Below are 23,593 nucleotides of genomic sequence, written 5' to 3'. Positions count from 1 at the left end.
TAAACACAACCAGAATTCAAACATAAGGCACACGGTATTATGAGGGGCACTGTCGATTTTCAGAAAAATCAAAGGATTGATTCTTATTCTCCGTCACCACCATGCTTTACCCATATTCTATCGCAATATTTTATTTTCTTATAGTTGCCCAACTTTATACCGGTATTACCGTGAACGGTATAATATGGCCCAGCCCTAGTGGCATTCATCTTCTCGAGCTCTTGGCAGGAACGCAAAATGTGTCTTTCTGAAATAATCTAACAACTCTTTAAAGTCTCTCTAAAAACAAACAAACAAAGCTGATCAACATGATATAAACTATGGGTAGTCTACTTGTAACACCACAGCTTGACATTTACGTTGGTATTACTCATTTCCTCATCACATCAAGTTAAAAAGAAGCCCAAAAGCCTTACAATAAAGTACCACACCTTAAATTTGTGTGATACCCAAAGAGAACCACATGTGCATTGCAGTACATTAACAACGTTATCACTAATGCATAAATACCTTCACTGCCAGTAAATACCGCAAGGTCTCACTTAAGTATCTAATCAACAGCATCGAACAGAAACCACGTTTCACCTTTCTGTTTTTCAGCATCTTTATCACACCCCCAACCCCATCTCCATCAGTCTTTCCTGTTCACACCATGTCCGCACATTAAGATATAGTAACAAAAGTGGCAAAAGACAATTCTCAAAAGGCTATTTCATGCACCCAATACACCTAACACACACACACGCGCAACACCTCAACAACACACAAACAGCTGTGACTGCATGGATGTGTGTACTGTTGCAAAGAGGTTCACACAGCCGCTGTTCTAAATTACAACAAGCAAAAACATCATTCGTATTCACTTTATGCAAATCATCCAAGCGCAAAAAAAAGGAAAAAGGAAAAAAAACAATCCAAGGTCAGACTAATTTAGGTGACAAACTAATGGGAGCAGTTTTGTCTGTTTCATTAATCGACATCGTAACCTGACAGCTGCTCTCATGCAGTGTACAGTACGACGGGGGAGACTACAGCGCAGCATAAAGACTACAATAAGGAGTGGTTTAAAAATTCAGCATCAGACAGCTTGTGTCCTCGATAGGATGGAACATAAAGTTCTACCTCCAGGTTGTAAGCATGACTCACTCTGCCTCACACTATATAATCCCTGGGCTTCCCCATGCTTCTATGATTACTGGCCAGCAGAAAGCCTGACGGCAGTGGGCACGAGTTGTTGCCACTAAAAGAAGTGTGTGTGTGTGTGTGTGTGTGTGTGTGTGTGTGTGTGTGTGTGTGTGTGTGTGTGTGTGTGTGTGTGTGGTGGCCTTGGGTTGAATGCCTTGTTATAGACAGCCATAATAATGCACACTAATTGGAAGTCCGGAAAATGCAAAGTGTTCCCTGTGTGCAGATCGCTGGGGCTGTAACACGAACGGGCAGCGGATGAGATAGAGAAGAGGGGGGTGCGGGGCAAAACACGGAGAGGTAAAGCGCACAGATAAATGAGAAGTGATGAGTGGAGAGGAGTAAAGTGATGGAGGAGAGGTACGTACTGCTGTAAAGGGTGTCGATCCAGGAGAGCCGGGGCAGGCCGCGAGCACTGAGGGGCTCCATCCTCTTTTCCTCTCCCTGTCTCAGTCGCTCTCCCTCTTTCTTATGTCTTCAGTTCTTCTCTGCAGCTGCTTTTTGCGTTGCCTCGCTTCTTTTCTCTTATCCTTGAAACGCAGCCTTCATCTCGCTCGGAGAAGCAAGAAAAACCATTTGGGGAAAAATGTCAGAAGGCACCCCGGGGTCCAACAGGCTGACAAGCAAGAGAGCTGAAGAAGGAGCGAAAGACTGAGAGGTGTGCGTCTGTGTGTGTGAGAGAGAAAACAACAGGCTGGAGACGGACACCGCCGACCGTTGCTAGGGAAAGGGAGAAGCACTCATTCTCTCTCGCTCTCTCTTTGGCTTGCTCTCTCACTCCCACCCACCCCTCCTCTCTCGCTCTCCTGATTCTGCGTGAATGCCTCATCAGCCTCACTCGCTGTCTCTCTCCCTCTCTCTCTCCCCCCCCCCAGTGTCTTAGCAGCGTGTAGAAGCCGGAATTGAGAAGCCGTGCCTAATGACTGAAGCAGCGAGGTTTGCGAGATGTGAATCAACTGGCAAAATCTCAGTTTCTCTCTTCATAAATGAAACCACTAAACCCACTAAAATCCAAAGTTGCTTTCATGAGCTCCATCTCTCCTTGCGCATTAGGTTAGCAGCTTTTTTCTTGCATGCAGATACAATTTGCTTACTCTGACTTTGTTGAGCACATCGCAGCTTGAATTTTTTATCTTGTTCTTTAAACGTAGGTAAATGTTACTCAAGTTTTAAGAGAACTCTGCCTAAGAAAGTCCGTATTAAAACAATGTTGCAGCATGAAATGCTAAGATCAAAAAACATCTTTGTGTCAGGGGTTCAGCAAACATCCTAAATAGCCTATTGTTAGCCTATTTTATAACTGCTCAGACTGAGGCTTTTTCTAAAATATAGAGGAAACATATACAGCCAAAGAGAAACCACCCTTCAGAAAAAAAACTGGGTTATCTTCCCCTGATAAAAGTTTAATGTTAAATCCACTGTGTGGTTATGTTTTGTTAATATAGCAATAACAAAAGGTAAGTATGAAAGGTCTTTCTGTGGTTTTATGAGCCAAACCAGTCGTAGCTGCACTACATGATGAGTTCAAGATCACAGCCGCTCGGCTGGGACGCACAATTCACACTTTGTGTGAAACAGAGTCAGTCATTTAGTTCAGAGAGAGAGAGAAACCGAGAGAGTGTGGCGGGTTCACTTGTCACGGTTTAAGCTAGTTCTGTTCCCGTGGCAACGAAGAACATGAAAGCAACGCACACATGTGCATGTGCTGTGAAAATGTGCCTGCATACTGATGCTCTGTATAAGACGATATGATACAGACTCTATGATAGATGGCAATAGAAGAACCATGGAGCCGGTCTACTGTGTGCATCACCAGGAACAATAGCTAAAGAATATTTAGAATAAATGTCTGGAGCTCAGCCACAGCTGGATTTTTGAGGACTGAAGCAGATGCATAGGGACTAAATAGTTCAGAGTTATTTTGAGAAGTTAAAAGGATGGGGTCAACGTTTATTCACTTTCCACCACTGTATCAGACTAGTTAAGGAATGTAAAGTGAGAAACCACTTAACTCCACCCTACTACCTGCTCCAGTGTTTCAGAATAAATGACGGTGACAAAGAAATTATAGCATTTTATTGCATTAAAACCCAAAAAAAGTTGGCATTTTCCACAATAGTGGCTGGGCTCTAGCACAAAATCCAGGAAATCTTAATTTTTCAATATGCAATTAAAAATGTCATGCTGTGCTTTATTGATTTTTTTTAAATTAGCAGGCTTTAATGGACACATTAGCACATTAGGTCTCCTGTTGCTCCCTGTTCCCAGAAAGAGACCTGGCAGCATTGCCGCACAGCACAATTCCTCTTCATCAGGCCCAACGCCCGGCGAGTTTATTAAGGCATGTGCTACATAGGAGGCCAATCATCGGAGACGAGCATCGTGCCAGCGACAACAAAGCCTGATATGAAACGCTCCCCTCAAACCTCAGATCTCCTCCCCCTTCATCCTCCTCTAACCAGCATGGGGGAAGGAAAGATGGGAGGGTTGAGAGGCAAAAAAAAAACTTCAATTAGGACACAAAGGCTGACAGGAGGAACCCCACAACTGCTCCCTGCCTCTTCCCCCAACCTCTGCAGGCAGAGCACCTGGCCCCGAGCTCTGCTCTTTGTTAGTCTACAGCAGTGTATGTGCCAGCTGGAGGGAACGTACACGAGTTAAACGACCTGGCATCCCATGAGTCTCTCTTGGTCGTGTGTGTGTGCGCGTGTATCTGTCTCAAGGCATTTAATGTATTCCTGCATGTGTTAATGTACATCAGGGTTATTAATGAATATAAATGTGTCATTGTGATGGTGGGAAAGCACACAGGCGTGACAAAAACCACACACAAACTCAAGGCGTACATGCACAAAACACATGGGATTATGTAAAGGGAAAGCCAAGCGGGCAGAGAAGAACACGGGGCTGGTGAGTGGCACTTCATCAAATATAGATTGATCTACTGTACAGCCTTACACCTCCTTTGTCTTAAATCTGGGCCAACAGAGACAGACACACAGACACACACAGATGATTTAGGGTTTTGAAAGCAAATCTGCCCGCCTCCTCTTTCCAAATACCTCATCGTTCAACGGGGATAGCCAAACAAAGAGAGCACACATGCCATGCTCAAACACACAAACTGTATTTACACCAAACTGCGTGTTCTAAAGACATTCTGCAGCTTCATAAACAGTCAAACTGTGTAATAAAAACCCATTAGTAACTGTCTCTGAACCCTCCCAAACACACACAATTTCAGTCTCTTCAAAGTTCAGCACGTCAACAATGCGTCGTTCTCTATAAAGGTTAACTTTCAACAGCAGTCCTCTACTATGTGTGTGCGTGTGTGTGGTTGCTGGACAAGATCTAGATGTAAGGCACTCATATTCTTTAGTGTATCCACACAGAGATACACACTTTTTCCCCTCAAGACAGATCACGGATTGTGTTGGAGAGACACGATGTTCCTTTGTGTCACAGACAACATCTACTCAGAGTTTCCGCTTAATTGGACACTTTATTTAAACAATTACATGCTTGTGTGTTACAAAAAGGCCACACATCAGTAGCCAGCACAGCATGAAATGTAGACCACACAAAAAAAACTGGATATTTAAAACAGAAAAAATCAATCTTTGCTTTTGATTAGGTGTGTCATCCCACTGTGAGCTAATGTGAACAAAGGACACTGGATGTGGATGTGTACTGTGTGATACTCACAGGCATATTTAGGCCCTGCAGAAATCAATGGACACGCATCTGGGACAGCTTTTAACAGCTTGAACTGAAAGTAAGCTTTATAGACAGCTATTACAAAACATCAGAGAAAGCTGGAACTCAAAGTGGATAAAAAGCAAAAATTATGATGCTTTATCAAATTTAAAAGCTCCTAAAACATCACACAGCATGTCCTTTGAGTATACAACTGCACAATTAATTTCTTAATCATTCCAAAAGGTCGGCTGTAATCACGTTTAAATTTTTCCTTTATCTTTTGCTTGGTTCGGTGTGTAATCACAACAAGGCTCTAACTAACAAGAACCTGATAAATCCCAGCTTCCATAAAAAGACACGATGATGCATTTATTTTATTCCCCATTTTGTGACTGTTGTGTTTCCTGCACTTCACTTGAAATTTCAACAAAGATTTCCTGTCATGAAGGAGGAAGTCGCTGCGGTCAAACTGTGGTGTATTAGAGTGCGAGTGTGTAATTTGGCGGCACAGCATCCCACCAGCCAATCAAACTGCTATCCACTCCTCTCCCACCCCTCTATTCTCCCTTTTCTACCCAGATACCCCTACCCCACCTCACTCCACCAACCCCAACCATATCCACCCCTTTCTGCTCTTCGACCCCGACCACAGGCCTGCGGGGGTGACTGGGTGGAGGTGGCAGCGTCTATGTGTGTGCGCCTGTGTGTGTGTGGTGCTACTCTTTCCCTTCAACCCCACTGGCTAACCACGGGAACGTGAACTGGCTGATGAAAATAAATGAAAACAATTTTTTTTTTTTTTTTAAAAGAAGAAGACGAGGACCAGGGTGGGAGTCTAAACCCTTCAACATCCTGATTGTTCAACAACCCCCCCACGCCCACACTTCCAGCATTCTTGGTTGATGTGCATACGTCAGTGGGGCTGCGCACACAGGAAGCAGACAGCTGTGTTTCCAAATAAGTGAATTCAAACAAGCCTAATGAAGCACTGGAGCAAAACACACCTCACAAACATATAAAAAAAGAATTTGACAATAAGCACGGATGGATTTGGTGACATCAAAGCGAAAATATTCACTGAATTAAAGTGAACTCTTCTTCCAAATCACAGAGACTCTCTAAGTGGAAGCAACAATGATTCACATCTACAGATTAACTGCTACACACACATTATATTAGAATTTCACTGCAATAATGTCAGCATTTTATTACCGTTAAATTAGTTATGATATATATGGATATAGATGCCAATCAATAAACTCCACTACAGTCGTCTACACTGTAAGGAAGTCCAAACATGCTCCTTGGAGACTGATGATGACATTTTCTCGAGATGTGTGTTTTCCCCACAAATCCCTTTGTTTTGGGGGTTGGGGGAGATGGCAGCAGGGACGAGCAATGACGATGCATTATTAAAAAGCCCCGAGTGCAGCACTGATGAATGTGCGCCTATTAAATGAGAATGTCTGAGATCATTGTTTTATTATGTGTTACTGTCTGCTGGTCGCTTTATTTTGAAGTAAAATCAAGCGCAAAAATAAGTCATTTGTCTCTCAGCCGTTGTCATAATCACTGCTTTTTTCTCGGTCCAGCAGCTCAAGGTTTTTACCAGTCCTGAAATATGGTCAGAGTCATTCATCCAACACTCAGTTCTTTGACTCCATTCCTGCTCCCTCTGTGCTCCATGAACGTGTGTTATTAAAGTAACACCAACTCTTAACAGCCTTCTATCCAATTCACAAAGCTTTTGCCTACACACACAAAAAAAGGGAACAGAACGTGTGTGTGTGTGTGTGTGTGTGTGTGTGTGTGTGTGTGTGCGCGCGCATCACAGCATGTGCTTTGGCAGGCGAGATCCACTGTCACCTCATTTGTCCTGGATCTCATCTTTAACTCCTCCACCATCCAATTATTTGGAACGACAGTGTCTAGCAGACCCCTGTGACATGTGTGTGTGTGTGTGTGTGTGCTGTGTTAACCCATTTATGATAAGATAGAGCTTCCTTAAATACAATCCTTGGCATGTTTGTGTCAAGGAGACAGGAAGAGAAAGGGACAAAGAGATGTGTGTGTGCGAGGGAAAGGCTGTTTATCTGGTGTCTGTCCAATCACAGCTTGATTGAGTTGATTTCCACATTGACCTCAATAGATCAAAGCGAATTCAGCTGGCATAGGATGAATATGCTCTGCTGCTAGTGCGCTCTCTGTTTCACTCTCACTCTCACTCTCACTCTAACACACACACACACACACACACACACACACACACACACACACACACACACACGCAGTAAAAACACATGTGGATTTATGCAGTTTGCAGATCATTAGTGGTTATTTCCCACATATACACAGGGAGCTTATTTTATGTGTGAAACCATCCCAGTGAGGTGACAACACAACGCTGCACAATAACACGGTTTGCCTGTTTGTTTGTACTCGACAAACCTAACTGTTGCTTAAGTTATGCCGACAAAGTGCTAAGCCACCATCGGGTTCGCGGTAACAAAGACTAAAAGCACACGAGAGCGTGGAAAGAGAGAACAGCAAAGAAATCTAAATTAAGAACTACTGCACTCTAGTGTTTAGCGTCGGTCAACACAAGCTAAGACACCCAAACAAAGACCTTCACTGTGCACACTGGATGGAAATATTGTATGAGAAAATAGCTGGGCGTGTATTTGTTATTAGACTCTGTGTCAGACAAACTACTGAGTCTCAAGTTTGAGCACAAACCCACTTAAAATCCCATCACTTTAAACCTCCGCTCATAACAGTATCTTAAGATGGCACTCCTGCAATTTAGTGTTGCCCATAAAACTTGAAGACTCACATGGGGGACGTTAACAGAAGAACAGACAAAATCAAAACGAGAGAGATTGAAATATCCGTCAGTATCAGTCAAGCTCTTAAAGAGCTGGGACCTACAAGTTTCTGCAACAGTAAAAAGAATATCAGCTGAATACCAATCTAAGGATTAGTGTGTTGTTTTGTATCATACCTGGATATATGACAGAATTACAGGAGCACTGCTGCACAAAGCTGCAGTGCCACAGGACCTGTCAGAAATATGACTGGCTCCTAGTAGTACACCAGGATTAAGCTTCAGAAGGGATGTTGGGATGATTTTTATAACTGTTTTCGGCTACAAAGCAGAGATTTACCATTTCCAATGAAGGAGAATGATTGAATGAATAAATGAACGGAAAGTAAAAGTACTGTGATTCTAGACTGCGTGTTGCTTGCTTATGTTCTGAAAAGTAAACCTGGTCAACCAATGAGATGTGAGAAACATGACATTATTTTCACACGATAGCTGATTTTAACAGTGGATGCAGTAATACTGATAATGGATACTGTCTTTCGCCACTAGCTCACAGACATAAATACATAAATACATACTATAAATACAATTTCTAAAACACATTTGATTTTATTGTTACATAAAACTGCATATTGGACAATTTTTAAAACCTACACTTTAAACTTGATGTAAAACAAGTTAATCAATTTTATGATTTGTTTTGCATTATCTGACCAAAAGTGACCTCTTGCATTGGTCTACCATTATGTATGCATTCATAGGCTTTATGTAGACCCTCCTTCATTCATGTTTCTTTCAAACACTAAAGGCAGTCTTAAAATTTGATACATCTCAGCATATTATAACCTGCAGACATTGCCTTGATGAGCTCTGCAGATTCAGCATTACTTTCACTTGAATCATTAAACAAAGCAAAACCATTAAGATCACAACCTTATAAAAGAAACACTGCTGTTGTTAAAGAAGTCCACACGAGGGTGCTGTAGCCATCTAGTCCACATCCAATGGACCACCTCCCACTGGTGGGAAATCCATCTAGCATTAGGTCTCATGCAGCATACCCAGATATTCAGGTTTTTACATTCCAGGGCACTTTTTGTAGAACCAGGGCAGGTACTGAAAAGTGAACCAGCATTTTTGGAAGCTATGAGGTGTTATCAGTGGTTCACAACAACTTACTGCATTCTGTCAAAGAGAGATTCAAAAATCAAGGAAAAATTCAAAATGTTAGGTGTCTGCTGCTCCATAAAGCTGCATAAATACAGCTACTGATACTGTGCAGCAGAGCTGAGTGTGCTTGATGGTTGAGCTTCTGAAAGCTTTGTTATCTAGTTTGCACTCCCCCGGAGTCAGGTTAACAGTATCATCAGGATAGAGTACACCCCCCCCACACAAACAGACACATGAGAAGAAACCAAAGAGAGAGTGAAAGATGCTTTGTAGAACAGTAGCAGATCTCTCTCCATTCATCCTGATAAGTTTGTTTTGTTTATTGATAAATGCATGGCCAGAGAACCAGCCCTGCCACACATTTTTGTACCTTTCTGCTTCAACTGAAAAATGAAACAAACAAATTATTATTAGCTGAATACACACTGGCATTGAGGTTTTTAGGATTAATGAGGACTCATTACGCTCTTGTTTTGCGTTTCATATGGTGGAGGATTGCAAACGTGGACAAGTTTTAAACAGCGAGGTCAACATGTGTGCAAGTAAAACTTCTGAGCCAAAGACTGTGCTCTGCCATGCCTGGCACACAGCTTCACACAGTAAACTGTGATGCTGTAAGCACAGCAGCCCCACCCATATTATATTTCGCTTTTATGAGGGGCAGCTAATCAAAAGATCGCAGGCTTAAAGGTTGGGTGAAGTGAAGAGCTTATTTCAGACAGTAGATGAACTGAGAGAATGTACAAACAGCCAGCAAAAGATATTGATTATTTCCAAGAGCAATTCATGCAAAGCTACTTTCAAAATGGGCCTTATTGAGGGTTACTATGCACAAAAGCACAAACTGTCCACACAAAGGGAAAGAGTCTAATAAATACAGATTATATGTTTCATTAGTTTTTTTGAGTTTTTATTGGTTTTTAAAGTCTACTTTAAAGGTAACTATCCATCCATCCATCTTCATCCGCTTTATCTGGGGCCGGGTCGCGGGGGCAGCAGCCTAAGCAGAGAAGCCCAGACCTCCGTCTCCCCAGCCACCTCCCTCCAGCTTATCCGGGGGATCACCAAGCGAAGTGAAAGCCCTCCGCCACTTGGCTGCACCTAGAAATCCTGTCCATAAAAATTATGAACAGAACCGGAGACAAAGGGCAGCCCTAAATTTAACTACTTGATCTAATTTACTTAATTTATTGTTTTTTTCACAAGTTTGAATGTGTAGTTTCAGTTAAGTATAATAACTTTGGTATATGTTAACTTACTTAATTTTACGCTTGAATAAATCAATCCCTACTTCCTTTTTGGGGGGGCGTGTTTTTGTTTGCATACAAAAATTTTGTATGCAGGAAATCCCAGTATAATAGGGCGTGTTGTGTGAGAAAAAATGCGCCAACAAGTGATCGTTACGCATGAGAACACAGCATGAAAACTCAACAGCACCAACAGGACGCCAGGTTAAAGTCTCGTCAATATAGAGAAATCACGGCAAATGTGGAGTAATGAATAAAATAACTTACAAAAAAGAAGAAGAACATAGTCAAGGAAAGTTACACAATTAGCATGGCCTTAAATGAAATCCTTGAAGCAAACAGCGCTGTCAGTGACATGCTCTCAGTTCCTTTGCCAAGACCTTGCGGCTAAAAGAGTAATTATGACAGAGCCCTAACAGACAGCGTCTGATTCTTCAAGACTGAACCAACAGCCTGAATAAAGCAGGAGGAGTGATCCTCCTCCAGGTATAATGCTACATCGACTCCTTTAACCACTGACCCGCAGGTTCTGGGTATCTCAGGTTTCACAGCGACACTTTATACCCAACAGAAGCCACTCCTGTGACTTAAGAGTAATTCCCTCCGCACCCACTCACGTATCTCTACCACGGACTTTGCATTCCTGGCAAATGCTGTGAACGTTTAGATCAAGTGGTTTCAAAATGCAAAGCGTTTCACCTGCTAATTGTCCATCTGTTTCCATCTCCGCTCGGCAAGAAGAGGAAGCGAAAGTGATGACTGTGGAAAATGATGTCCTCAAGAAACTGCAAACTGAGAATCTGGGTAAAGGTGTATTAACGCCGTTGCACTTCAGTGAATGCCAATGTTTCTATTCATTTTTGGTGTGCAGCTGAAAACAAACAAATGCCTTGAGGTCACAGGAGGAAACAACCGATTGGGGTTGGGGGATGGGAGATGCAAGTTTGGGTCATGAGAACATGTCCTGGCAGGTGAGAAGGCTAAAAACCTCCTTATTATTGAAGTCTATGAAAACACGCATATATTTTCAGGTTTAAACAAGGATCCCATCTGACACAGTAACACCATCAACACGAGGACTTCGCACACCAGCAGGTTGAATGTAACAGTTTTTTCACAGCTCTATTATTGTCAACCTACATATCTGAAATTTGGAAGTGGTTACTGAAAATTATATTCTCATAACATGCTCACTAAACTGTGGTAATGCCCTGCTATAAAATAAAAGAGGGCAGACCACATATGTCGCTAGTCCATTTACCAGAAACTAAGCTTTCTAAACATGTGGTTATGAGATGTTGCATGCTGAAAAAAGGAACATTGTTTTCTCAAGTTTTGTTCTCCCTTTTAGCCAAAGTCCAAGTCTGCAGACGTCTTCTGCATTTAGCTTCTGTGTGCAACATAGGATTGTGAAAAGGGGTATCATTTACAAGGTAGAGTCCCTCAATTTCCTGCTTCTGCTGGATTAAAACTTGACAACTTCACAATACAGCCCGCTCACTGCGAATGAGTTCACACGTAAAAATACCCTGATGCCACACGGCTGGTGCACAAATTATGTCAAGACTGAAAGAGTGATAAAATCTGACAGTCGCTGTAGTGTCTGTGTGAAATCTCTAATAAACTAACTGATAAATTCAGTTAAATATGTACAACTGTAAAAAACAGCCAAACTGGTGTTCAGTCTAACATAATAGAGCATCACAACTGACTGTAGTTTGAAGGATGTTGTGTTCTGCACCTGTTAATAAAGTTTAATCAATAAACACAATATAAATTCTAACTCACTTACATCGGTATTCTTACCTTAATCTTTAAGCACTTATATTTCATAATGCATTTTCCATTTCATGCTAAACGTCACGTTTTTACAAGCAGCGGTGCTCGTGCTGATTAAAAAAAATTAAAAACGGAATTAGGGTAATATGGATTTTTCTTCAGAGCAAAGTTCAGGTCATTACATTATTATAAGCACATATAGTAGCGTTACACCACAGCTGAGCAACAACAAGCTTCTTACTAGTTCACGTCCCCAATATTTTAGCCCTTTAAACTACCTCAAAATCTTTAACATCATCAAGTCAAAAATCTCTAAAAGGTCTGATTATAAAATAAAACCTCATGTATTGATCCCACTCAGGGGAAATTTTTGGCATCGTGAAATAAAAACCAGGCTTCTATAAACGGATCTGCAAAGTTTAGCTTTCATTCAGAGCAAATGGAAAGTGAAACACATTTCACAGCAATTCTTCTTTGGTTTTTGGGTCACTTCGTTCTATCAAACTACAATTCACACTACATAATGTCTTGGGGTTTTTTCCGTTTTTTTACTTATTATTTACGTGTAGGAACTGAAAGCAGCAGTCTCAACAGATTACATAACTTGCACCAGGATTCAGAGAAGTGAACATTAAGTACCAGGCTGACAGCGTTTTAGAAGCATGCAGGGCTCTGTGGGTCCATATGCACCCTGGTGTCTTACCACATTCACACACACCACACTGGGGTCTCCATGGCAGCCATATCTGTCAGCCAATCATAAGTGACCTGCCTCTGAGTGTCTCTGATTTTAGATTTAGAGCAAGTTGGGTTTTTTGGGTTTTTTTTGTTTATTATTGTTAATAAAAGAGTGGCACTGTTTCTATGTCAGCATGCAAATCGCACCTATATTAAGACTGATGAGAGATAGAAATGCATCAACGGTTTGTTTGGTTTAAGCCCACCCCCCCCTTTCAGATGACACAAATTCTGTTTAAATGAAAGAGATTAGAGAGAACGATTAACACATATCTGGTGCTCTTACTCGAACCCTACAAAGTTAAGTTATGGAGAAAAACTGACACTGGAAAGCTTGAATCTAGTTTAAATGTAACCTGTCGTTTCTTTCCCGATGAAAAACTGCAATATAAAGTCATTTTAAACACAACTGGGCAATTTCCTTGGAAAAACTCTTGAATTAGCAGGATTTTCTCTTCTTATTTACCATAGGTGGCAGTAAATTTAAAAAAAATTAGCTTTTGGACACTAGTTGGAAAGAATAACAAGGAAATGACATTTTAAATATCAAATTATTCTAAGCTGCTTTCATACTACATTCAAGTACACACAAATGGTTCTCTCCTTTCAGCTATATGAATCAGTTAACTGACAGGAAAACCACAACTCTTAGGCTCTCCTAGATCGTGCAGGTGCTCATCTTGATTTCAACTGAGAGAAATTCATGTCTAGAAATGAGCCTGCACTTCCTGTCCATGCATCCCCCTGTGTTAAAATCCTGCTGAGCGCAATAATGTGAAATGAAACTCGGTGAGAGGGATAGCGTCGTTGTTTGTCTCTGTGTTTGTTTAGAAATGGGTTAAATGAGGGTGAAAGTAAGGAGTAATTCAGCTCAGCCCTGTCCCACAGGACATGGAAAGAAACCACTTATTACTGACTTGAGAGCACAGGGGTTTTTTTTTTTCCTAGATTACATAAACTTTAGAAAGGTTAGCCTCTTCCTTCTCTTCTTAACAAGGAAATCTGTCTCACATAGCTGTGTCCCTGTAACAAACCCCTGAGAGGGCCACACCTTTTTTTGTTTAAGACGAACAAACAAGTCCAGGGAGCAACGTACACCTGCACCCAAAACGGTAAGCTAGTGAAAAATTAGGAAACAAAAGCAAAGATTGGATCCTGGAGTCATATTATTAGAATAATGCACACAATGGTGCTACTAACTTTTTTTTTTTTAAATTACAAATTTAACATGCTCTCGGTTTGAAATAATACACCGAACTCTAAAGCCCAATGTAATGACCCCCAAATCATCTTGATGTTTCAAAGACTACTTTCACTTCTCATAGGTAGTGGTTTTCACCAGGAGGACATTGCATCACAGGGCTTTGGTTCACACGGGGCTTTGTGTCAGGTGACAACAGCTGAAGTGCGTCATTTGAAAGTGGGATTGCACTGAGAAAAATTCTGCTATGTCAAAAAAAAAAAAAAAACCAACAGGAAAAGAACACCACAAGTCACCGAGGCCGAGTTAGGTTTAACTAGCACAGAGGGGAAAGATGTTACACGTGCAGGTTACAAATTTTGGTTTTGCGCATGACGGTGCAAACGTAGTGGTGTCTTACTTGCAGCATGGCAGCAACTTCAAATAACATAAAACCTTCTTCACCCACAGAAGAGGAAGAGTTCTGCAACAGATGCTATGGCCCCCACAAATTGCATATAATGTAGCCACGAGCAGAGTCTTGATGTCAAGATTATAGTTTCAGTTTGGTAAGAAATAGACGCTACTGAGACAAACCGAGACATCTACAGAACATTTTTTACCATTTAATGCATTTAATTGATGGATCGGACATTAACAGCATCATCCAAAGCATCTTCAGCAGTGCCTAAAACCTGTGTGCACCATTACCTCTGTAACAATCTTTATAAAGCAGCACTTCACTTTTGACTTTTGCCTGCATGCATGCACTTGTGCACACGCTGTGCTAGATGTACAATCAGCGCCAAGCAGCATTCGGCTTTCTTATTTGCATTGCACGTCCTGACTGTGCATTTCACATCTCTGCTGTAGAGCTAAGGTCAAGGCTTTCGCAAACAAATACAAATTTTCAGGCCCACATCCATCTCACAAGCAGGCAATGATGCTGCAAAACCCACACCTCCTCCACCATCACAGATACATCCTGCCTGCTTCCCCGCGACGCATTCATCACCAAGGTAACACAGGAACAAGTTGAACCATAAATAGGATTTTAGCTTTGAGGACTTTGACATGGATTATTTGAGTGCTTCTACTGTGAAGAGATTTCAGATTTGATGGATATAAAAAAATATATATATATTTAAAAAAAAAACCATAAGGGTAGATCATTGAACACTGATATTGATGGTGAGACCTAATATGTTTTTCCTTGTTATATTCCTTATATATAAGGTTCCAATGCAGGCTGGCTACTAATCATGTGACATAAGCTCAGACTGCTCTAAAACACCCAATTCCAGGCATTTTTTCTACTGCTGAATCTGCATGACATCAAAAGAAGGAGATATTCCCAATATAGTCATCTCAGACACACGGCTCTGGCCGTGAGCACTGAAGTTCCACCCACTTGCTGTTTAAATCTATTGTTTGCAAGTGACGACCTATTAGAAGAGAGCGGAGAAGACAGCAGACAAATGATGGGCTCCATTAACGCCCAGTATAGAATAAATAAAGATTACTTTGGACTGGGAACCATGTAAAACTAGTCTAGTAGAATTCAAGATTGAAAATACAGCAAATGAAATGAGCCGAATAGTCTTTTTAAACAATTCCTTACAAAGGAATTATAAGGAATTGTAAATTTGAGACCTCAATTGGTCATTTGAGATAATCAATTGCCAACAAAAATAAATACGACTCATTTTTGATCTTTTAGTTCACAGTTTTACCTTTTAATTCACAACTACAGCAAAGTAAAACGATGCTTATGCGTTCAATGGTTACGTTTATGGAGGCTTTCATACTCGTAATTGATTTAGGTTTAGGTTTGACTGTACCTGTGTCTATCATAGCTCTGTTGCCTAGGAAATTAGTATGACGGGGCAGCATGTGGGGAGAGATTACACTGATTTAAGGTTACTTTTGTTTTCTCAGGACTGGCTACCACAGTGTCAAATATTTGCTTTGCAGTAAGTCGGTGCACTAGCTCAAGCTGTCAAACTGTCATATAGGTGTGAGCACCCACAGCATATGCTGAAGCTTCAGAGGCTCAGAACTGGAGATCATAGTTTTAAGAGAAGAGCACAAGCTTCCATTTACGCCACTGAAAATGGAAACAACATGACAAGCACATTGTTCCAATGCTGCACATACTACTTGGGACAGGTCTGGACAAGTGCCGCTTATCTGGATTAAGAAAAAGGAAGCTCAAAGGAAAACTAGAAATGTGGGTGCCGTATTCAACAATTATTTCCTAATAGAGTGACAAAACATGCTTATTCCACGGGCTTCTTTTCTTACTTAGTGATAAAACAGGTGAAATTTCTATTAAAAATAATAAGCATTTTCTTTATTGTGCCTATTTTATTTATTTTTTTGTGCAGTTAGACATGAAAAGCCACATTAGCAGCATGACACGGCAAGCCTGCCTGGTGGGGAAACTGCAGTTCAATCAATCAATCAAGGCTTTATTCGCCACGTGCAGAGCTTCCCGTTTTAAGTGCCCCCACAGCATTTCAGTGCAATTCACTGCTTCTGTCTGTCATGCAAATCAGCTTTATGGAATCTCAGTTAATGACTTTACCCTCATGCACTTTGACAGCAAGAGTTGCGATAAAATTTTAGGGTTATTTTTGAATTTGCCCTTAGACTGAACTTACCCAGGTTGGCCGTAAGCAGCCACCTGAAACCTACTTGAAGTTTATTTCCCTTAATTTGAAGAGTTTGTTTCCTTTATCTGTGTGTCCTGGTTAATGAAGAGCACTTAAAAACTAGGCACAGTCACAGTACACCCTTCAAAATATCAAAGAAATACCCAAACAAAACATCCGCCTCATTTACACCATTGTTTCTTTTTGTGGCATTATTTTTGATACGTTGGCTCCAAATATACAATATTTCACCGAAACATAAGGGCAAGGAAATCCTCCACTTATATACCAAAGTCAAAACTTAATGAAATCTCTGGCAACGCTTGCTAATTAGAGAGCCAATAAACTGACATGTTATTGAAATTGGAGAACAGATACACACAGGCTCCATAATCCAATGAATAAATAAATAATTTATGCTTTTCTGCCTTTTTTCTCCTCAATTTACACAGACATTATCATATAGAGTCTTGAGTATTGGAGATGCAGAATACCTCCTGACCATCTCTGAGGAAGTTCTAATAACTGGAACTTCTGATAATATTAAAATCCAATAATATTGATTATTATGGATTTGAAAGTTTGGCTAACGTCAGGATGATCTATTTTCCCCCCCATTTATTTAAACTATTAATATGATTGTATGTCAGTGTCGTGTGTGATTTGTTATTCTTTATCGATACTGTCCAAATACTTCAAAAAGCCAAGAGTTTCCCATCGCTTTCATAACTGCAAAACATTTTCCTATTGTACATTTTGATATGGCATTCACTCAAAAGACTGAAACACCATAACGTCATGTCTTATCACTCAGTTTTTAGAGTTACTGTTATTATTCGCTTTTTTTAAACTACTGTTATAAATAATTATCTATGTCTAACAGTTAAAGAACTTCACATTTAAATACCTGACATCTAAAAAAAAAAAAAAAGAAAAAAGAAACAGTTACACATCTTAATGTTTTCTTTCCTGAGCTGCCAGATGCTTAACAAAGATACATGCAATAGACAACAGAAACAGGAAATAGTCCTCTCAGAGGGCTCCTTCTTCTGGCAATGCGACTAGAGAATTATGAACTCAATTAACAAGCAGGTCGTTCAGCTTTCCTGCGAGATATAAAAACATATTTTCCTATGGAGATCAAAGCGGTTATAGGCTAAAAATAATCTTTTTTCCTTTGGTATGCCTGTGCTCAGTAAAGATATTTCTGAATTACACTGCTTTAAATAGCTGGGAGAGCTAAAAACTGGACTGTGTTCATCACTTCTAGCAGGAGTATACTGTATGTTGGCATGTGCAGACTGGACTAAAGAAAATCAAATACCTGCAATGACTATATTGAATTCAAAGACCTATTTTATGAATTAAAAAGAATTAAACAACAATGCTTACTGAAACACTGTCACAATAAGAATGGATTCCTGTCAGGTTTCAGACCAACTGCGAATCAGAGGTGAATCAGGAGGAATACTGAAAAACCATAGCGTTGGACAAAGACTCACATGACCTGATGGATGACCGCTTCCTAGGAAATGCACACTACACAAAGGCATCAATATGAGCAACACTCCTGGCATTCGCCAACAGCTTGTGCGTATGTGCAAGTGGGAGTAAGGGGGGACTTCATCCCATAATGCTGAGTGACCAGAAGGGCAGATGACTGTTGTTGTTTAGATTATAAAAGATGACCTTAAGCCCCTCTACATCCTCCCACAGGTTCACACACCCTCCCCATTGTTTTAGCCACAATTAAAGTCTTTCCACTGATTATCCCAGTTGTCAGAACAAAACATCAATATCCTGTTGGATAGCAAAGATGGAACAGATTAAGAGGCTTACAGTAAGTGGTTTTCCTTACTGACCCACAGGTTTATGGGAAAATGCATCCCCTGACCTGTTGCAATGGAAGAGCAAACAGCGTGTCATGGTGAAAAGCTCAGCAGCTGTTTTCTGCTCTTTTTCTCAAGACCATCAATTCCTGTATTTCAGACACCAAACTGCCTCTTAAGGCATAAGACCCCATTTAACAACGTCCAACACATTCATGTGTCTTTGACACAAAATGGCTCTTAAAAGAAAATTTTCCATTTTTGCTTAAATGAATTTCAACTCCAAATGAAGCAAAGAGTAGTGCCACAGCGTCGGTACTCATAAAACAATGCCTGTTTGTTACTTCTCCATTTTTGGCTTCTGACCCAAACTTTAAAAACTGCCACTTTTCCAAATCCCTGCACATCAGCCAAACCAGTCAGTAACCACCAAATCAATGAGCAGAGCCATAACAATGAAACTGTGAGCTTACAATGAGTGTCAAGCGTTCCATAATCCTTTCATATTTAAAAGAACAGAACAGACTAGGGAACTGGGGATGTGTCACAGTGTATTAAAAAAAAAAAAAGCCTTCCTCAATCTATTCTCATGTTTAAGTTACTCATTCACTCCTGACTCATGACAAGCAAACCATCTCCGTCAGTATTGCCAAACTTCTTAAAACAACGCCACAGCGAGACGTGACTCCAGTTTCCTGGATTAGTATTTAAATTATTACTTAAGCTCAGAGTCTTTGCTTCCAAGTAAATTATTTTCTTAGAGTCCTGCCCTACAGTTTACGAGGGAATTTCTGACCACTGTGAGCGCCTCTGATGAAAGGACGCCTTAAAGAAAATGTTCTGCGTCGCTTTTTGTTGACAGTTGGACGAGTGGTCCGATGGCATGCGTTGTAAATATGGAAGTAGACATAAAGGATGTTTGTCCAGTCCAGCACACAGACAGAAAATATGGGGAGACACATGCAAGGAACTGCAAGCACCTCTGCAGTTCAATATTTAGCACCTCTCACCTCAGATACAAAGTGTCACGGGCGAGTGTTCTCCACAACCCTTTCTTCTTTCAGAAAACATCTGTGCTTCGTCCCTTTTGTCTTTTATTCATATTTTGTCTCCCTTCTCTCTACAATTTCCCACTTTATTCTGCTTTCCCGTTTGGAGTTTTTAGAAACCACTGCCCAGCCCTTACCAGAAATTATACTGAGGCCTGTAAGAAACTCTTACAGGCCTCAGACACAGGAAGAGACAATGTGCCACAAATGTCATAAAGACTTGTGGCAATGACATAAAGTAGCTCAGTGCCAAGTTAAACAAATCTTAACTTTGAGGTGTGACCTTTAAAGTGACTAACAACAGCACGGAAGAAAAATCTTGACTAACTTCAAACCACCTTGTAGACTAAAACTCATCACTGACGTTTCTACAAATAAAGACACAGCCCTCGCTAAAATAAGATAAGCTGACATTATATACGTTTACCAGAACCATGCATTGCAGCAGTGAAATGCACAACATGCACAGCCACCTCTATGCTGGTTTTCTGGTTACTCATGCAACTTGTGAGGTGTTTCAACTCCTGAACTCACTGCGTCAAACAGCACTTGCATGACATCAGAACAGGACTTTAAGTCCGTTTACAATAAATCCACTGACTAACATCCCAACATGCTCAATATGACTCATATCATAAAAGACGCCAGACTGTTCAGTGCATGTGGCTGTATCTGTATTTACCACCAACTAAACTGAAGCTCCTTCAAGGGTGATGTGACACTATAGACCTCTTACAGATCGCTGATATAGAAAGGGAACATTTTGTCTTCAAGGTCAATATAGACAATGTAGAGTACTTCACACAAGTGAAGATGGTTTCATTTAACCGGTAACCTTCTAATCTACATGATTAAAAAGCCAGTGGTATGCTCGAGTGGGGCTTTGCAAAGGAAATCCTGTCCTTATCTTTACACCTACTGCTTACCTTATCCTGCAGTAGGTCTGTTATAACAGGTGGTAGTTCTCCTAATGTCTGATATCTACAACACCACTTAGAGCATTTAGTCTATTATGGATCTGTTCGTCAGCCACACTCATACAGGGTTTTATTTGTTTCATGAAATCCACTCCATCCAGCAGAGTCAGGTAGTCATACGCTGATAAACATTTTCTTCTTGATCAAGCAAAAACAAAATTAATAAAGTAAAAGTACTGATCTGTTATGCAGATCTCTATTATTTGAAGGTAAATTCAGCTTAATATTAACTAGGGTTTGGAGTTACATGCAAGACACTTAGTAGAAATAAAAGTCATGGCACAAGGCTGACTTGTGTGAGAACTTTGAAGAGCAGTTATTAAGAGAAGTTATTCTAGGCAACTGTGTTGCTTTATTGACCTTTGTTTTTTTGTTTTTTTTTTTGTTTGTTTTTTTGGGGGGGGGGGGGTTATATTGGTAAATGAAACAACCTGAGCAACTAAGGCGTAAAAATAAGTCAGAACACAGAAAAACATATTTCCAACAGAACAAGTGTGACATTTGATCTAAAGACCATACCCTTTGCTTTTTAAAAGAATGGCATTTCCTTGACACGCCCCATTCAGCATGCAAAAATAAGCTACTGGAGACTACAGCAGAGAAACAGGTGTTTGCACTGTGCATTTGTCCAGGACAATACTACAAATATTTTGTAACAGCACTCAGCAATTAGTTTGGCACATGGTAAACTTGTTTTTTCTCCGTGGGTGAATCTGAAAAGCTAAAATGGGGTTACATGAATACACCTCGTCTTGCGTTTTAAACAAATAAAGATCATCTCTAAACCAGGCACACTCGTGCCAAAATACAGACTGATTTCGTATTATTATCACTGACTAACATAAGTGCATTTTCATCTGCTGAGATTTCCTTTATTTTCACTGTGGAAGGAGGAAGTAAGAGCCAGAAACCGATGAATTGCATAACACTGCTGATCAGCTGTAAATGACTGAGTACTGGAGCACAAAATCAATTGCAGTACTCACACTGGTTGCTTAAAAAAAAAGCACCCTGCAAATAAAAACATGCCACATTTAATTCAGTTTGAAGTAAGCTGCTACCTGTAGATATGATTTATGGAGCCTTGTGTCTTCCCTTCCCTGACATCGGTGCCTTTGACACGTTTAAAATGCTTGACTACAGATCCCATCTGGCTTTTACACTATAAATCCAGAATTAAAGCCTAGCTTAGCTGCCAATGATCTTCCAACCAGGCCATTTCATGTAGTAAAATCTAATTTACATATTGCACTTCTTATTTATAGCCATTACCGGCGGCAGTGGTGTTGACATTACCTGCGGAAGAGGAGTCATCGTGGTCGGAGCTCAGGTACCCATCACTCCTCCTCTCTGGGGTGCTGCACCCCGAGCCTCGGGAGGGTCTGCGTTGGATGTGGGGGAAGGACGGTGACAGTCTGCCATCATCGGAGTCAAACTCCCTGCTGTGGCGGAAAGGCCGCCGGCTGTCCCGGTGAGCGCTGGAAGTCTTCTGACCGTCTCTTCCCGCAGTCTTTGGTGCCAACAAGTTATTCCTGACGAAATTTTCATTCAGCTCCAAATCCTCATATTCCCGGTCGCTGCCTTCCTCGTTGTCATTTGCACGCTGGACGATGGCAGGGGCCGTGTCCACTCTACAAAACATGGGCTTCTGTGGCGGAACCGGGATAGGGACTGGTTTGCCCATCTTGCCGCTGAACCTGCCTCGCTCCCGGCCGAAGGAGCTGGTGAGCCCCGCTGTGTTGCTACCCGCAGCGTGGTGCTTCATGCCACCGGGGTCCAGCGCCTTCATCCTCCCCTCGTCACGCTCGGCGTCCCGCCGCGGCGGTTTCCTGATATTCTCCGTTTTGGAAAAGGTCGACATGTCAGCGTTAAAGTTTTCATCTTTGCCTTCAAACCTTTCCGGGTCGTTTCTCTTCTGTCGGGCCACGGTGGTCTCCAGGTAAATCACCTTGAATTTCTCCTCTGCCAGAGCCTTCTGGAGCCTCTTCAGGTTGGCTTTGCATGTCTCCAGCTCGGACTCGATGTCCTCTACAGAGTTCAAATCCATCTGGGGTACTTTTCCGTCGGGAAATTCTTTCCTCCAGTGTTTTTCGAATTCCTCCTGCTCCCACATATTGATGTTCACGCGGGGCTTCACGCCCGTCGCAGTCTTGTCCTGCAAGTCAGAAAATATTGAAGCTAACTGTTGTCTTCACCGACACTGTCGCGTAAATCCACGTTCCTTTCTCACTTGTTTTCCGGAAAAGAAAAAAAAACAAATAAACGGTATTAACTTGAGCACTTTCTGACCATCTTGCACCTCCTACACGTAACTGGCGCACGGCGCACTCCTGCGTCTAATGCAGACAAGTTTGCCACTACGCTGAAAAGTTTCGAGACTTCCTGTATCCAGACGTGGTGCGTTCAGGTGCCGCTGGGAGAATTAATGTGGCCATGGTTTCGTGACAGCATTATCCAATCAATACCGCGGATTCTGAAGTGGATGTGTGCGGTATAGCCTGGTGGCAAAAAAATTGTTTAAAAACAAGCAAACAGAAAAAACAACAACAAATAATTAAAAAACAATTATTATAAGGATGAGGGCAGGGATGTTAGAATATTATAACTCATGACTAATATTTCCACATCGATTGCTAACACTGTATCTGCGGATAAACTAACCAGTTTTACTTGAACGCTATTCTTGAATTTCTTTTCACATCTTATAATAATAATAATAATAACATAAAAAAAAACATCCGACAGGATATGAATGCAACAAGCACTGCTACAGGAAAGCAACCGTGCTTGGTGGTGCACATTTAAAAGAAATTATATTCCAGATAAAGGTTGATCTGTTTGGTAGTTTGTATCTTTGCCAGTTCAGTCTATTGTGAAGAAACACTGCTGATCTAAATATACTGTCAACTTGTTTCTATTCTGTTGTTTGTGGTTTTCTATTTTAGCCACACTGGTGGTCTGTTGAACAAAGATGCTGAACAAATCTTGTTACAGTGTTGACACATTTGAAAAACCTTTAATGATATACAGGAAGCTCAAAAACCTGCAAGTTGCTTTAAATGACACAAAAAATTAATTCCTCCTGACCACATTTCAGCTGCATACACGGGCACACTGGGCAGCATGTAATGTTGCAGACCAAGCAGACTGAAAGCAGATGTTTGGTTTGCTTCCCTATAGCTACAGGTTTCGGTGGTTTGACATTAAGGAAAGGACGAGGCACTTTTTTTTTTTTTTTATCTATCAGGTAGCTTGTTATCTG

The 23,593-nt window shown here is 41.1% G+C and overlaps 1 protein-coding gene across 2 annotated transcripts in view; it reads right to left on the bottom strand.

Moving 5' to 3' along the window:
* abr (ABR activator of RhoGEF and GTPase) overlaps positions 1–22,697 on the bottom strand; it is a 124,052-nt gene extending 101,355 nt beyond the window's left edge. Inside the window, exon 1 of one of the 2 annotated variants that reach the window (XM_040049838.1) lies at positions 21,628–22,697. In XM_040049838.1, the coding sequence (XP_039905772.1) occupies positions 21,628–22,444 (817 nt within the window). In that variant the 5' untranslated portion in view covers positions 22,445–22,697. Of the gene's footprint in view, positions 1–1,553; positions 1,960–21,627 lie in introns of those variants that run through there. The other variant, XM_040049840.1, reaches the window with a different exon arrangement.
* Positions 22,698–23,593: the final 896 nt, after the last annotated feature.

This window comes from Simochromis diagramma, unplaced genomic scaffold (assembly GCF_900408965.1).
Source record: "Simochromis diagramma unplaced genomic scaffold, fSimDia1.1 OVJJ01000050.1, whole genome shotgun sequence".
NCBI lineage: Eukaryota > Metazoa > Chordata > Actinopteri > Cichliformes > Cichlidae > Simochromis > Simochromis diagramma.
This window is presented reverse-complemented; position numbering and strand designations above follow the sequence as displayed.